This window comes from Notechis scutatus, chromosome 1 (genome assembly GCF_049901735.1).
Source record: "Notechis scutatus isolate UNSWTSFEM ecotype Mainland chromosome 1, rNotScu1.2, whole genome shotgun sequence".
NCBI classification, from domain to species: Eukaryota; Metazoa; Chordata; class Lepidosauria; order Squamata; family Elapidae; genus Notechis; species Notechis scutatus.
The window spans coordinates 307,415,467-307,432,247 of record NC_142009.1 but is presented as its reverse complement, the minus strand read 5'-3'; the positions used below and the strand labels follow the sequence as shown (position 1 = coordinate 307,432,247).

At 36.0% G+C, this 16,781-nt stretch overlaps 1 protein-coding gene and 1 long non-coding RNA gene across 2 annotated transcripts in view; one reads left to right on the top strand and one right to left on the bottom strand.

Moving 5' to 3' along the window:
* Window positions 1-16,781, bottom strand: part of TECPR2 (tectonin beta-propeller repeat containing 2) — a 49,224-nt gene that overhangs the window by 32,265 nt on the left and 178 nt on the right. The window contains exons 2-10 of the mRNA XM_026680187.2: window positions 13,091-13,335; window positions 10,338-10,466; window positions 9,874-10,005; window positions 9,385-9,542; window positions 8,238-8,550; window positions 6,688-6,820; window positions 5,162-5,647; window positions 3,046-3,986; window positions 986-1,169 (exon numbers count right to left, since the gene is read on the bottom strand). Coding sequence (XP_026535972.2) covers window positions 986-1,169; window positions 3,046-3,986; window positions 5,162-5,647; window positions 6,688-6,820; window positions 8,238-8,550; window positions 9,385-9,542; window positions 9,874-10,005; window positions 10,338-10,466; window positions 13,091-13,309 — 2,695 coding nt within the window. The 5' untranslated portion in view covers window positions 13,310-13,335. The remainder of the gene's footprint in view (window positions 1-985; window positions 1,170-3,045; window positions 3,987-5,161; window positions 5,648-6,687; window positions 6,821-8,237; window positions 8,551-9,384; window positions 9,543-9,873; window positions 10,006-10,337; window positions 10,467-13,090; window positions 13,336-16,781) is intronic.
* LOC148133477 (uncharacterized) lies at window positions 954-14,954 on the top strand. Its single transcript, XR_015746853.1, has 5 exons — window positions 954-1,051; window positions 1,990-2,088; window positions 10,355-10,446; window positions 14,268-14,318; window positions 14,822-14,954. It is a non-coding gene; the product is annotated as an uncharacterized LOC148133477 (long non-coding RNA).

The following is a 16,781-nucleotide window of genomic DNA, read 5'->3' as shown; positions in this document are numbered from 1 at the left end:
AATACAAAGAAGTAACCTACAAATCATGTAGTATTCTTTCTTCCTCCAAATCATTTTTCATGTATGTCATGCCTTTTAAACTGCAAGCCTAAAGCACCGCCCTGTTGCTTCTCTTTTTACACGCAAATAAAATGTAAAGATTAGAAATAAGCGATCTTTTCAGGAGTGTGGTGATCCTACAATAGAATCATTGTATCTATTGTAGCTTAAATGAATTACTACTAGTAGTTAGGGAATAATTTGTTGAAGCAGTCACCTAAGACAGTTACAGAGCTTCATTGGTAATAAACAGACCTCTCATAAAAGAAAAAGAGACCTAATTAGTTTCTGTACCTGATGGCACACACACTAGTGATTAGAGAAGTCAATACAGTATTTGTCAAATAAGTACAAAGTAGACTTACAGGCATGGTTCATTAGGGAAAGCCTGAAAGCTGAAGAAAATGATGGGACATGGACATAATAATTTACTCAGAGAGGACGAAGGAAAGAAATTGAATATAAAAGGTTATAATGATTGCTCCTGATTTATTTCTTGATTGATCATGGACAACAGAAAAACACTGTTGACATACATGGTATCCTAGCTTTGATTATGGATTTAAGGGATGGTAAAACCTCAAGGTCAAAACCACAACAATCTGGTGTAAAAGGAGGTGTAAAGGCAGTTTACAGATGTAACTCTACCATTTTCAGGACCAGGAATCAGAGTGTTACAGAATGTTTTGTTGATAAAAATACTAGAATATATCTTTCTACTACTTTATCCCTTTTCTTCAGAAGCTTTCTAGGAGGACAATCAATAAATATCTGCTATCTGAAGTAAAATAGTTGAAAATGGCATTTCTACAAAATATAGTTTGAAATCCATTGCTACAGAGCCTACAATATTTTGATGTACCCATAACAATTGAACAAATAATAAATGCACTCAAACCATTTTTCTACCCTAGGAAAAATAGACTAAAATGCAAATCTAACTAACCTGAAGGAGAGACTGCCATCTGCTGGACGTTATCTTCAAATTTCTGCCAACGCAACCCAGCACTAGGTAACGCACTACAATACAGGCCACCTTTGTAATCCAAGCACCAAATGTATTTATCAGACACAACTAGGCTGAGTATTCCATAGCCAGGACCTGCATATCCCATCCAGCTTTCTGCAAACTAAAGACTGAAGAATTAGAATAAGGATAATATATCTTCACGATATCTGAAGCTGCCTAATTTTGAAATTATATAAGGACTGTGTTTTTAGCACATTTGACAAATGTATGTTTTAATGTTTAATAATGATTATTGGGTGATCGTTGCAAAGCAAGCAGCTTAAGTATCTCTAGCAATGGGTGTTCAATTTATTCAGTGTGAATTTCCCAGGTTTATCACGAACCTCCGGAAAAAGTCATAACTTGTACCAATAATTCTGAATTCTGAATTCAGTTTGATGATTGTGAGAAAGTTCTGAAACTCTCAATTAAAAAGTGAGCCAGAAAGATAGACATATGTAGTCTTCAACTTATGATCACAATTGAGCCCAAAATTTCTGTTGCTAAGTAAGAAAATTGCTACGTGAATTTTGCCCCATTTTATTATCTTTCTTACCATAGTTAATTGAATCACGGCAGTTGTTCACTTAGTAACATGGTTGTTAAGTGAATCTGGCTTCCCCATTGACTTTGCTTGTCAGAAGGTCACAAAAATTGATCACGTGACCCTGGGACACTGCAACTGTCCTAAATATGTTGTCTGAATTTTGATCACCTGATCATGGGGATGCTGAAATGGTTGTAAGGGTGAAAAATAGTCATATCACTTTTCTGCATGCCGTTGTAACTTCGAACTGTCACTAAGTGAACTGCTGTAAGTTGAGGACTACCTATATTCTAGTAAAGTTATGGCACAATAATGAATTAAGTTAATGCTTTTAAGTAGGCAAGAGAATTGTTTGTGGCCAAGCTGTCACCATCTCTCTCATTGTCTCTTCCAGGGGTAGGATTCAACCGGTGCTACTACTGGTTCGGTATTTATGTTTTGCGCGTGCATGCAACCTGAAGCTGAGGTTGAAAAAGCAGGAAATAAAGGTCAGGTAAGAGCCCGGGTGGGCAGGTGGGCCAAACAGCTGCAGACACAGAACCGGTTCTATGTCTGCTGCTCTTCAGAGCTACCGGTTCTACAGAGCCGGGCAGAACCGGTAGCATTCTACCCCTAGCCTCTTTCTCATGCTCTCTCCTGTTTCTTAACACAAATCAAGCAAAATGTTCTCCTGTTCCTGAATTTGAGATTCAGATTGCAATTTTTTTAAAATGCAGTTTTTCGTGAAAGATACTCAACTAGTTTACCAGTAAACCACTCAGCAATTACTATCAAAGACTAGTTCTGATTATTGTAAACAAAGATATATATTGTGATACCCATAGGAAACAGCATGCCCATGAAAACTCTCATCTGTTTTCAGATCCCCTGCTCCATCCAATTTAATTTTAATACACTTCCAATACAAATAGTTAAATGGAAATCTGGCATGCTGAAGGTAAAGAATCAGCCTCAAGTATCATCATTTCCAAGAAAGTTTGATCTCTCTAGGATTCTTAGAAAATAAAAGGATGAGTATCTGCAGCATATTACTTCATTTCGATGTATGCTACCCTACTCAGAAAAAAAAGACAAGAATAATTTTGGAGGGGATATAAGGCACAACTTTCCCAGTTTGCTTTGTAGTAAAAATTGGGTCTTTCGCCACATGCTTTCAACACTTCAAATATGCCTGTCAGCTGAAAAAAAATTGAATGAAAAGATGTAAAAAATATAGTCATTCATTAAACTTTAAAAACACATGTGGAACTCAATTCATAAAAGCTTTCCTATTTCTCCTGCAATATTTCAGATTCTTTTCAAAAGCAACACTTCTGGCTGCAGGATAACAATATGAATGTGGAAAGGTGTTCAACAATAGTGGGGAAACTGAAGGAAAAGGTAAGGTGAATGCAGGTATGTTGCAATCAGATTAGAGAGACATGTCACAATGGTACTCCCAAGAATATACCTGATCAGATTTTGAAAGCGTCTCCTTCTCAACATTTGACTTGACTTTATCCTGTGGAAGATGGCAAGCTCCCATTTCTGTCACATTTGTCTCTGAAGATGAATAAATCAAGCCATGCCCATAGATATCCTCTTCATCACTTGATGCATATCTCTCAGCTCTACCAGTCTGAGAGTTACTCATCCACTCACTGGCATAGTCGGTGACGACTCCTTCTTTGAAATCCTGTCCAGGTAGCATCCTCTCCTGAGGATTTATTTCTTTTTCAGAAACAGCAGGATTATGCTCAGGATTCCCAGGGACTGTGGATCGTAAAAATGGTTGCTGCTCCATTACCTCAACAACCTCACTCTGAACAAACAATTTGTCGGCGCAAAAAGAAGTGTCCCTATTTACAGATGTTCCTTTTACAGAGTTGGTCTCTTGTAGGGAAGCTGAATTACTCGGCAGACGTAATTCATCTAAAGTGCATTCCGTTTTATGTAGGAGAGGAAAATGGTCTTCATTTGGAATAATATGTTTTGGGCTGGTTTCTAGTTTTTCAGACAGGGGGTTCCAGTTGTGTTCACTATGATCACTACTCATTTTATTTTCCACAACAAGCAAGCAGGAATTCGTAACACCCGATGCGTCTTCTTCATTCTTACAATTAGAAAGTTTTAGCAGTTCTTGTGTGTCCTTGTTGTCATCAGGTGTTAGAGCAACTATTGACTCCAGAGATTGAAGTACACTGAATGTTTCAGTATCGTTTTGTGTTTCCATACTGAACATGCTTTCCTGTTCTGCGGAACAGATGCTTAAGCAGTCTGTGGTGCTGCCTTGGAGGCTAGAACTAATGGAGCATGGTTTCAAATTTAGTATCTGAAAACTATCAGTGAAGGCTTGCTGTTCATAAGAGGGTGTGCTTTCTAGAGAGGTAGGATTTCTCCCGGTGCCATTTTCTAAATTCAAATGCAGTTGGAAAAGGTGGAGGTAAGAGAAGTTAAAGGAAGGAAAGGAGAAGTTTATTAAGAGCCAAATACCACAAAATAAAAATTAAAACATTGAAATTATACTTCATTCTGACTTTTACCCTGAGTGATTCAGTAGACTAAACTGCCTACCTGAACACTAGCAATAACAGAAATACTTTTTTTTTTAGTGTGGTGCCCTCTGAGAATACAACTCCTGCCCTTGATAGGAATATTAGGTATTGTGGTCTCATAAATCTGGAAGGCTCTGAATTGGAGAAGGATGTCAAAGTATTTTATGGCCACTTTTTAAGGTGGAAATGCTATTCAGGATTTCATGCAAGAAGGTCTTCTTCAACTCTGTTTTTTAAACCTTATTTAGCTGAAAATTATGGAAAATAAACTCGTTCTTTTATAAAGAGAACACATATTTTGTCACTGAACATAATGCTCCCAATTGCAATTTTAGCATAAACCTGATATATTGTAGTATCTAAAAGACTGAACCCTGAATCAGAAAACTACTTTATTTTGCCATAAATTAAGTAGGAAATTTGTTTCACATTGTTTCATGCACTATAAAATAGTAACATCATTGATCTACCTGCCCAAGACTGCTTTAGGATTAGAAGATAACACATGTGTAGCATTTTGAGATACCTGAAGTGTTACAAAAAGGCTGCTTTCTGCTATGACAATTCCCAACAGTAGGAATAAAACATAAAATCCAATACTTGATTCCACATTTGAAATTGGAACATTCACATTTCATCTTTCTGCTTTAAAAATATATTGATTCAGTTGTGCAGATCCCATGGTCAAAAGACATTGAAGGCCAGCTAAAGCCAGAAATCTAAAAAAAATCCAATCAGGTGTAAAATTTTCTACCCAATTAAGACAGAATTACCTGTGCAAATGACAAGTGTAATCTGAATCAAAATAGCCTCAGCACCATATTGCCAGGATCCAAAAAACAAGTGTACAGGGTAAACCAGCCAAACTTTTATCCTATTCATAACAAATGTATAAATTAATTCATTCTGAGATATGTTGATTAACAATGGTACTCCAGTGATATTCCATTAGATCCCAGTAGAATTTTACAGGCTACATACAAAAGGAAATAAAATTAATATAACAATTAGTCTTTCTCATTAAGCATTTACCTGGCTTTTTCTTTTTCTTCTTTTTTACTTTGATTGGTTTTATAATCAGTTCCTGGTTGAAATCTTCTGAGCTGATCAGGCTCAACCTTTGTGAAACTTGTTGATCCACTCTCTGTATTTCTGATGATGTTTGATCCCCATTGGTCAAGGAACTGGAGCCACTGTCCACAGAATTCATAGAGCTGCTTCTGCTTCTTGATTCACTGACTACAGAGTTGCCTCTTCTTCTTCTTGGGTCAGTGCTCAAGTCCCCCAATGCATCAAAGCTCTGTGAGCGAATTTTCTGTGCTATCAATGCTACTTCCTGGTCAGCTCTTCCTATGAAGCCATTTTTGTCACTAGGTGTCTGGGGTGAGGAGAAATTACTTGATTTTGGGTTTGCTTCTGGAAAGGGATCACATGAGACTGAAGCAATTACTAAATGTGGCCTTTCTAATTTTGGGCTCAAATCAGATTCCAAGCTGGTCCAAGCTTGCGAATTAATATCTGAAATGTGACAAATTAATAAATATTAGATGACAATTTACAGGAGCAAGAAAACACAGGAATGATTTATAAAATACAAGTAGTGTAAAATGAATGGCTAGAGATATCAGCCTCCTCAAATGAGTACTTCTTCTCACAACATAGTTTATTCATAGATTCTGCTGCTTCCATTAGCGTAAGATGTGTTTTTAAAAAGGATAATCTTTCACAACTTTGCTAGTCATGCTAACAGCAATAAATGTAAACAAATATTAAGAAAAGTACATTACTGATATAGTTCCTAGAAATATCCACCTAGTTATTGCCAAAAAACAATATTGATCTGAGAGAATCATTTATATTATTTACACAATATCTTATGTTTTTCCTACAATGACTATGACAGTAATGAAAAATTGACTGGAGAAAGAGGCAAGACCACAGAACTCATATGAACAGCAGGCAAAACTCTTTCTAGTGCCATAACATCTTATATAAAGATCAAGTTAAAATCTTTATTTTCTTAAAACTGTTCCGCCTTGGCAGGAACTAATTGTTAGTCACATTTAATATGACCTGCCAGCATTATCAAGGAATAGTTACAATGAGATGGGTAACCGTATACAAAAATAAAATAAAATCTATTCATGCTTTATAGTGTAAAGAAAGGTGTTCTCCTCTGTGCCAATGACTAAGTCATTTGACTTCTGAGAAAATCAAAGGACAGTGGAAACTTCCTGGCAATAATAGTCCTGTCTCTGGCAGTGATCACCATCTCTAGTCACCTGCAACAATAGTTAATGGAGAACTATTTCCTAATAATCAAGTGCATATGAAGATTTATGGATGCCTCTTGCCTCTGATAATTGATGTTATGTTTAAGAAATGGCTATTTTTGAGTGGTTTTACTGAATATAGTTTGTGTTGTTTCAATATAGTTTTTATATTAGGTTCTTTTAAATTTTTCATTCTTTTGTATTTACCCTGCCCCTAATGAAAGAATAGAAGAACAAGAATTTTCAGGATAGAATCATTTTATATATACTACTTAATATGCAAACCTATTGACACCAATCCTTCAGGTTTGCTTGAGATTCTAATGATATCCCTGTCTCCCTTTAAAAGGAATATCTCATTTTCGGTACAGGACACAGATACTATATCACCACATCCTTCCAAACTCCCAATCATGGTCTGTGAAAACAAAGAAAGCAAAAAAAAATAAAAAATGATAGGACTATATTAAGAATACATTATTATTACATATTTCAGAGTTTTTGTTTTTATTTATACAGCATTTTAAAAAATCAATGGTATACAATCAACCACACTATCACTTGCTTTAAATTTAAACCAAATACTTGTGCAACACTAATTCTGGGTCCCAAACTCAGTTGAAACATAGTCTAAGTTTTAGTTTGGCTATACTGTGAGCAGTGAACAACAATGAACTGCTTTTAAATTCAGTTTCTAACGGCAGTATCAAGAATAATAAATTTTCATATATATTCATATAGAAGCCCATCCACAGGTAAGCTGATCCTCAAAAGTTTTAATGTCCACCTACAGATAAACCAACTCACATTTTTTGTGGCATTTTGGTTTAAAAAATTGAGGATATGCTTATCCGCTGATAGGCTTATAAACAAGTATATATGGAAAATACAGGTACTTTCAAGAAGCTAGCCTCTAGGAACCAGACAGACAACAGTGGTTTGCAACCCTACCTGTCAGCTTTCTTACTGACCTTCTGGGGAAGACAGCAGGGAACACTGCAAATAGCAATCCTATGATCACAGGGCACTTGGCAATCCATCGTCAGTACAAATGAGTTGCCAAGCCCCTAGGTCACAATCACATGTAACTTTGGGCATGGGTTGGAAATCTCTTCATTCATTCACTGAAATTGTAATTTCAAATGGTCACTGAATGAATGTCATTAATCAGGATTACCTGTACATAGATTTGAGTGTTTGGAGGTGAGAAATATTATCTGAGATTCACTAAAATTGCTAGGGTCTTTTTAAAATTAAAATATATATATTTGCTTCTAAATGCAAGTTCTGGTGTCCTCCTAAAATGAGACAGTTTTCATATACATTCCCAAGTATATGAACCATTTAAAAAAGTGTGGCAGCAGCAGACTTCCTAGTAGTATGTGATGCCTCAGACTGTCACCTTTGATCTGTTTTTAGTTTCCATATATTCCATTCACTTCTTTAGATATCTGGAATATAATCCTGGGAAAAACATACAAAATATATATTTTGAGGGGCTACAAAGATTTAAAAAGTAAGAGAAAATGCAGGAGGAAGGCTTTCTCCCCATGTATTAAGTCTTTAAAAGGCTTATAATCTAATGGTGTGTAGGGGAAATAATTGAAAATTGTGTATTCATTTCTAGGAGCTACAAAAATTAGTTTGAGAGCCATATGCCCTTTGCATGCTGCAGCCCAATGCAACGCTTTTCTTCAAATCAAGTTACAAAAAACCTCCAGTAAATCGCAAGCCAAAATCTTTGCACGAAACATTTTTCACACGATTCCTTTCTATCATGTAACTATCTGAGAAACTAACCACAAATTCCTTGCATTCTGACTTGGCTTTCTTACCTGGTTTACTGTGTCTAACACATAAATGCTATATTCATTCCAGCTCATTACCCATCCTTCTTGGGAAAAGCAGGAAATGAATCCAAACTGTCTTTCTGGGAAATTACAGCTGCTCTTGTTAAAGGAGTTCGCTCGGGGATATAATTCAAAAGGCTTCATTCCAGCAGCAAATACATCTTTCAAAAGATAGGTGGCTTGAACCGTCCCATGAACATCTGATTTCCAAAGGCGAATCCCAGGCCTTGCAGCAAAGAGCATTAGGTCACTTTGTTTACGCAGCCCAGGTATAAAGCAGGCGCCAAATTTGCCTGTACTAAAAATATAAAAGCAAAACAATTATCAGTTCAGATAAACATATTTGAGAATGGGAAAGAATTTTTGTCACAAGGTGTTTGGGGTGAGGAGAGTGTTCTTAGTGAAGAATAAAATCATTGCTTAGATTTGTTCAGATACAGACGCTAACTATTTCCCAAAATGGGAAGGGCGGGGCTAGAAAAAGAAGGCAATAAATATTTTAAACCAATTTAGGATAATAATATAAAAACCAAAAGTGGTTGTATATAATTCAGGATACTGAGGACTAATTGGACCTTCAGTGTGCTGCTTTTGGTATCAATGTACTGACTTTTTATGTGAAACAAATTATTTTTATAAAAAACCAGGCATATTGTGAATGGCAAAGTGCCATTCTCTAATATATGGATCATCTTTCAATAGATTTCATAAATATTCACAGAAAATAAAATAAAAATGTTCACTTTGCCAGATAACATATTTCGGTAAAGAAGGGGGGAGAGAGGAACTATCGTGGTTTATCTGAGTTTTATAATTAGTTACATTTATTAATTTGTAAGTTCCCCAGCAGCCATTCTGTAACAATACCACAACATATTTTTGAAATTTCAAATATGCCCATCAGCCCCAAAAGGCTAATGACACATTCTAATTCATGGCAACTAGAAGTCCTCTTATAGTTTCAGTTAAGCATGCTACTTTAAATACAAACAGAACTTGAAATCATGCACCTTTTAAAATAACAATTTTAAATATTTTTAAAGAAAAATATTTGACTAGTCTTAAGTGTTCAAAACTTATCACAAGAGTTTTTAAATACAGACTTTCCTTCAAACCAAAATTTGATAATTACGTTTTTCTGGGTTGAGTCCCAACTTGTTTGACAGATTTTTCTTCAGTATAGAAAAGTACGGTTCGTTGTAAAGTGGAGATCAACAATACTTTCTGGCTATACTCTAGCTGTACGATTGAAGATGGTTCTTCCAATATCAAACTGGAATTGCAAAGACCCTAGAAAAGCAGAACATGGATACAGACTCTTCTGTTAAATAATCAGAATTCCATATGATCGGCACCCACTGGAATCCAACTCACATAATTCACCTGTCACTATCTGTTCCCTCCTCTTAGAACCACCATCAGACACTACTCAACTTTTTTTAAAAAACCCAGATCTCTCAGTAATAGATGTCCTACTCGTTGGCTCCCCAGAGGCAGCCGGATGACCACTGTGAGGAAAGATCTTGCTAGATTAAATGTATCCTTGATCTGATCCAGCAAGAATCTATATTCCTGGAATCAAATTTTGGGGAAAAAAGGTTTTAGTCAAATAGCTACTCACCTGATCTAAATCCAAAGCAGAATAAACTATTTTCCCTCGATCATCCCCAGAAAATAATTTCATTCCATTAGGACTCCATGCCAAGGCTGTAATGCTACTTTTGTGAAAACCAGACACATTAAATCTCCGAAGCTGCAAATAAAGAAATCATGTATCATCAATATATTGTATAAAAGAGACTGAAGGGGAAAAAGAGGAAATTAAATTGGATTGATTCATTAGTCTAGTTGGTATTTCTCACTTCAACTATTTTATTTTAACATATACACAAAAGTCACTGAATATGTTAATGGAGAAAGGAAGGGAGGGGAGGGGGGAAAAGGAAGGAAAAGAAGAGAGAACTCAAAAACCTATTGTATTTGAAATCACTAAATAATAGATTTTTTTTAGATGTCTTAATTAAGGAATTACACATTTCACTGGAACAAGTCTTGACTAGCACAAACTTCACATATGGTCCTTACTTGTTTGTTTCTCCCAGGTAATGAAGAAACAAGCTGAAAAATAGCAATCTTGCCTGAAACTGTTCCCACTGCAACAAGATCATCAAAGCAGTTTAAGAGTTTCACAATGGTAATGGATTCATTCTTCCCCTAATAAAACAAAAACAAAATAATGATTATGAAAATTAAGAAATAAACTTTACTTGTTTCAGGTCAGGAGACACTATTTTTAAATCAGGGCTTTGAGGTGGTTTAAATATTATCAGTTTAAAAGGAAAGAATTAAAAAGTGAATCTCAAAATGTCGATCTGACAAATGACTAGCTTGATTAAAGCAAGAGGTATGAAACTAGAAGTATAAAAAGTGGACTGCAGTCATCATGTTAATGACTCAGTTTTACACATGAACAATTGTATTAGTTATATTACAAAATCTGAAAAGTGTTACTGCTGAATGTTGACAAAGATTTTACTTTACCTTGCTGCTACTACTATATGTTTTTAATTAATATAATCATAAACATATTATACCACAATGAAAGGATTGCTTTTGTTGCAAACTGCTGTCTGGACTCAACTCAAGGTGTTGGTTTTAACCTTTAAATCTTTGTATAGTTCTAGAAGCAAATATCTCCTTCATTATGAATTTTTTCAGAAATTATTATTTATAAGCTTTTTGAAGAAATTAGTATTCATAAAGACCCATTTTAGAGAAGGATCTTGGACAATCTGGACAGTTTTTGCTGACTCTAATCTTCCCATTTTGGAGAGTGTTGTTGGAAAAGTGGTTGGCTGCAATTTCTAAAAGGTCTGGAGGAAATAAATTATCTGGATTCTTTTCAGTTAGTTTAAAGCGTATCATTGAAACAGCACTAGTCACACTTGTTAATGAACTCTGGTGCAACTAGCCTAGATTTTTCATAGTATCCTTCCAGAGCACCCAAGAATTTAGGAGTGGGAGTGGGAGACCTAAGTGCAATGATGATTATCTTCCTTTCCCCTTGGTGAGTGTCAGTCAGTGTTGATAAGAGGAGACAGTTGTTAAGGTTTAGTTCTTTGAGGGACATCTCCCTCTAGCTATTTCTCCCCATTTTAATACGATGAAGCAGAGTTGGCATGCTCCTGATCTATTAAACATTGTCATCTGATGGGATCCAAGATTCAAACAGCTCCTGTCCTTTAAATGAACTTTGAAGGTCTGGCTCTTTCCCTGAGCTTTAGGCTACAACAGATTGTGGAAAACCCTTTGCAAGGGGCTCTTATATCTGTTCCCATAGGATCATCATCTTCCTTTTCTATTCTCTCCTGTTCTAGTTCCTTTGTTTTCTGTCTGTATGTACATACACAGCATAAATAAGATGGATGGATGGATATAGACAAATACCATAGATAAAGAGAGAGAGAGAGAGAGAGAGAGAGAGAGAGAGAGAGAGAGAGATGCTCTGTGTATGTGTGTATGTAAAGAAAACCAACGAACTAGAACTCTGTGTGTGTGTGTGTTTTTCCAGTCACTGAAAAGTTGGGTGGCTTTAAAAACGTGTCTTGAAAATGTATTAGTGCTACTGAGGGTTTTATTCTCCCATTATGAGAAATGGTGTACTCTGTAAAGACATGATGCAGTAGAAGAAAAAATATGTCTTCATTGAGGGCAGAGATGAACACAGCTACTCTCCCAATTGTTTTCAATATACTTCCGTCCTCAGCTGTGTAGCAAATAGCTACAGATACTCAGCACAGCAATAAAGCAATGCTCTGAGGCAATCATGAAAACCACCTGAATTAATTTTCCACTTAAACAAGTACAATTTTCTGTGAGCATTAGTTTTCCAGGCAGCAAATGCTACAGAATTCTAAAGTATTGCAGAACATGTATTGATCTTGATGTGCTAAAGAATCATTTTAATATTCCCAGTGCTCTCAAAAATGGTAATACCACTGGAAGATTCAGCCACCATTATGTCACATATCCATGACAAGAGGACAAATAAAATTTACCTACCCTCAATCATCCTCCTTGGTTGAACTTAGAAAACCAAATACATGTAGTCCTTGACTTATGATCACAACGGAGCCCACAATTTCTGTTGTTAAGCGACACATTTGTTAAGTGAGTTTTGACCCATTTTATGACTTTTCTTGCCACAGCTATTAAGTGAATCACTGCAGTTGATAAGATAGTAACATGGTTGTTAAGTAAGTCTGGCTTTCCCACTGACTTTGCTTGCTGGACAGTCGCAAAAGTGAGCTCGGACACTGCAACCATCAAAAAAATGAACCAGTTGCTCAGTATCTGAATTTTGATCACATTAATACAGGGATGCCGCAATGATAATAACTGTGAAAAACAGTCATGTCACATTTTTCAACGCTGTTGTAACTTTGAATGGTCACTAAACAAACTGTTGTAAGTCAAGGACTACCTGTACAGCATATATTCCATTGCTGTCATTTACCTTGTAATCAATTGCTTATGAGAAAAATAGTATATAAACAATGTGATGAACAGTATAGCTTATGAATGAAAACATAAATTTATACAGTAAAGAACAAGTTTGCCTTAACCATTTTAGGGTGTAAATCAAATACAAGTTAACTTAAACAGAGATGGAGTACAATAACTATAATATAAATAATTTTTAATCTTGTTTTAAAAATACCACAGCAACTTACTTAAAACATTTTTGAACCTTATGTGTTTACCTATTTTTAAGATGGATGCTAAGTTAGCCAAACATCTTAAAAGACAGTTATGACAATATTAAGAGATGGTCTTACCTCAAAATTGTATTTTTTCATGTGATTCAAATGCCTGCAGTACAAATACAGCATGCCAATACTACTGCCAACCGCTATGTAGTCCTCATTAGTGTCAAGTGCAGTCAAGTAAACCACAATGGAACGAAATCCTTTTTGGATTTTTGTGGGAATGGCATTGAGAAGATAATACAAGGGGCAAAACTCCTTGAAGGTAAGTGACGGTATCACTGATGCCATAGTAAACACAGCACACAACCTATAGACTAGAAAAGATACATTTCATATACTTCTGCAGCCCATGAAAAAGCAGACAATTTTTTAAGAGCAACGTTCAGTTTCTAAAATTCAGTCACAGTAAAGAACAAATAGAATGCTCCTTCAAATTAAAATGTAGATTTTTTTTTTAGACACAACATAAATGTTTTGGATCTAATTCCAAAATTTTTCTTTCTGTAGTATAGGTATATACAGTACTAAGGAATTTGTCTTGTTTGTTTTAATCTAGGGCAGGGGTGTCAAACTTGATTTCATTGAGGGCTGCATCAGGGTTGTGTTTGACCTCAGGGGCCCGGGGTGGGGGGGCTGAGGTAGGGGTGGTCAGCTCGGCGTCACTTGTGTTGGGGGCACCTGTGGCTGCCTGAGTGCCCTGCCAGTGAAAATGCCCTGCTGCTGAGCTCCGTTTTTGGCTGCGACGGCCTCCTGCAACCCTCTGCCAGCAAAAACAGTGCTTGGATGTGGCCCTCCCGAGCTCTGTTTTTGCTGGCAGAGGGTTACAGGAGGCCGTTGCAGCCAAAAAAGGAGCTCGGGAGCCTGTTATCACTGGCACAGGCACCGCGGGCTGGTCCTTTGCTGTTTCCAGGGTGGCCCTGTGGGCCAGATCTAAGCCTCCCAGGGGCTGGATCTGGCCCCCGGGCCTTGGGTTTGACACCCCTGATCTAGGGCAATTCATGGTCCAGATGATTCAAAGTTATACTTTTTTCATTTGTCTTTATTTATTTATTTGTTTATCAGCCATACCATACTATTGCTAAGTAAAATATATTAAACCATACATTATGGTTTTTAAATTTTGGCTTTTAGTATATTAACCTTATTAACTATATAATCTGGATTATATAAAATTGTTCAACTTGAATATTGTTCAGCATTATGTGAATGAATCTTATAAGGTGATCAGTCTTTTCTTCTCCTCTAGCACAATCCCAAGGAGAAGACAAGAATCTTTCACATTGAATTATTATGTCAGGCATTTTTGATTAGTTATAACTATTATGAGAGCAGCTTCCTTCAGTAAGCCACAGATATTAATCACAGTTCAGAAATTTTCTGAATTTCACCTCAGAAGCACAATGAAATAAAAGTATGAGCTGAGATTCACTTATTTACACATATTTAAACATATCTTTTTCTGCACAAAACTGCACATATTTGTGCATAATTTTCCAAACTACTGCCCAGTTACAAAAATGGAACATTAAACGAATTGTGCACCAAATGAGCCACTGTTTATTTTAGAAATTAGCAGAGTTATTATCAACTCTACCCACAAACAACAATATGAATATTTAGTTAAAATACTTCATCATAAGTGTGACTTGAAATGAGAGGGATATAAAAAGGCACCTGTGTTTGTAGAACCTATATTACAGAATTCTAGGGATGTGCAAAACTATCAATTTGGGAATGAAACTTTTTGGAGAATTCCATAACATTGTGCTTTTCCTTTGGACTATGATGAACCTCTTCTAGACCATACCATCCCAAGTATGAAAAATTTCATCCAGAAAAATGTTTTGAGCACTTCAAACTGCTTGTGATTCAAAGTATTTACTTTGGAAATTGCCAACGCATCTCCTGGAACATCATGCTTTAGAAGAGGTCAGTATGTTTTAGACCCAGATATATACAGTAAACATACATTGAATATCCATTATAAAAATGTGAAAGTGAAAGTTCAAAATACTGTTCCTTGTTGAAAAGAAGGCATATCTTACTCTACTTATCTGCATGCTAATATAAGTGAAATTATGCATTTTCACTTGACAATCACTTTATGGAATATGGTAAGATCCTCTCCTGGTTTAGGAATTAAATGTATTTCAGGATTTCTCATCATTAGGAAAACAGATACATTTAAAATGATATATTGTAATTAACAGAGCTACTTTATATACTTTCAAGTTTGGTATTTTTTTCTTCTGTTAAATTTTGTCCAATTCACAGAGACTGCCTGCAGTTTTCTTGACAAAAAATTAGCTTGCTATTACCTCCTTCCTTAGGGCTGATAGAAAGAGACTAATCTAAAGTCACCCAGCGGCTTTGTGAATCAGGCAGGTCTAGAATTAACAGCCTCCTAATTTCTAGCATGATGCCTTAACCATATACCAAATTGGTTCTCAAAATAATATAAAACCTTCTAAAATTATATGTTAATAATAAATATAATTATAATGGATATTTCTAAAAAAGATTCCAATATAGAATAGACATAGGACTCTTTTCAAACAAATGTCCTTCATGTCACTAAAAGTATCAACATTTTACTAGAACATGTATGTCAACTTCACACTCACTTTATTACATACATGCCTTGTATCCAAGAATTGGTCACAACTGAAAGGAAGAAAAGAAGTCAGAATATCATCTGATCTTCTAAGTCCAGTTCCTCTAAAGTACAATACTTCCCTCCAGCAGACTTTCCTTTCAACTTCCTCCACAGTAGACAATTTATTCAATGGATCTAAAATATTTATCTGTACCCTTCTTTAATAATTTGCCAGAGTGCTCAGGAGCAAGAAGGCCCACAATTGTAGTTTTTCCTGAGAACTTTAATAACTGATGAAATTACAATACCGATTCACAAGGAAAGCATAGGTACAGCTCTAAAGAGATACACAGTTTGTCCATTTTATATGTGTGCAAAAGAAGAGCTTTAATTGTAATATTTTGGAGTTTTTATATTTAAGAATGCAATTTCATTAAAAATGTAAGGCCACAATTTATAACAAAAGGAACCATTGTCAACAAAATGTTTCAATAATTTAGCTCCTTTCCATTCACTTTTAACTCCATTCACTTTGGTTGCACAGATTTTTCACAAAATGTGGAATGCAGGATCTTTGTAGGACAGTGAGCTAAGTATATTTCCAAAATTTTAAATCAGTGGAAAATGCTCTACAAGGAGACAATAATGTATTAGCAAACATAGTAAACAGAGGATGTATTGGTTTTGACACCAAAAAGTGTTGAACTCCCAATTTTCACCAGCACCTGAAGGTTGCTTTTGAGGGGCATTTCCAGAGTAGGACAACAAAATACCGTTTAGTTTTAGTTACAGCTGGCAGAATCTGCTTCCACCCGTTTTTAATGTCAAGTCTCTAACAGAGACCAATTTCAGTCTTTTGAGCAAGTTCAGATGACTGTCAGCAACCGCAGCAAGCATACAAGCCATTTAATTGCGCATTTCCGAGGGGAAGGATTTGCACCAGCTAGTCCCGACCCCAGCAACCTCTTTCTTGAGAAGTTAACAGATAACAGATTAACAGAGTTGTAAGGGATCTTGTAGGTCATCTAGTCCAAACCCCGCTCCGCCCAAGCAGGCAGTTAAAGGAGGGAGAAGGAGACTGACAACTCACCCCCTCTTCTCCGCCTCTAAAGAGAGCGCCAGGCAGCAATTCTTTCGAGACATTAGCCCCCAGACCTTAGCAAC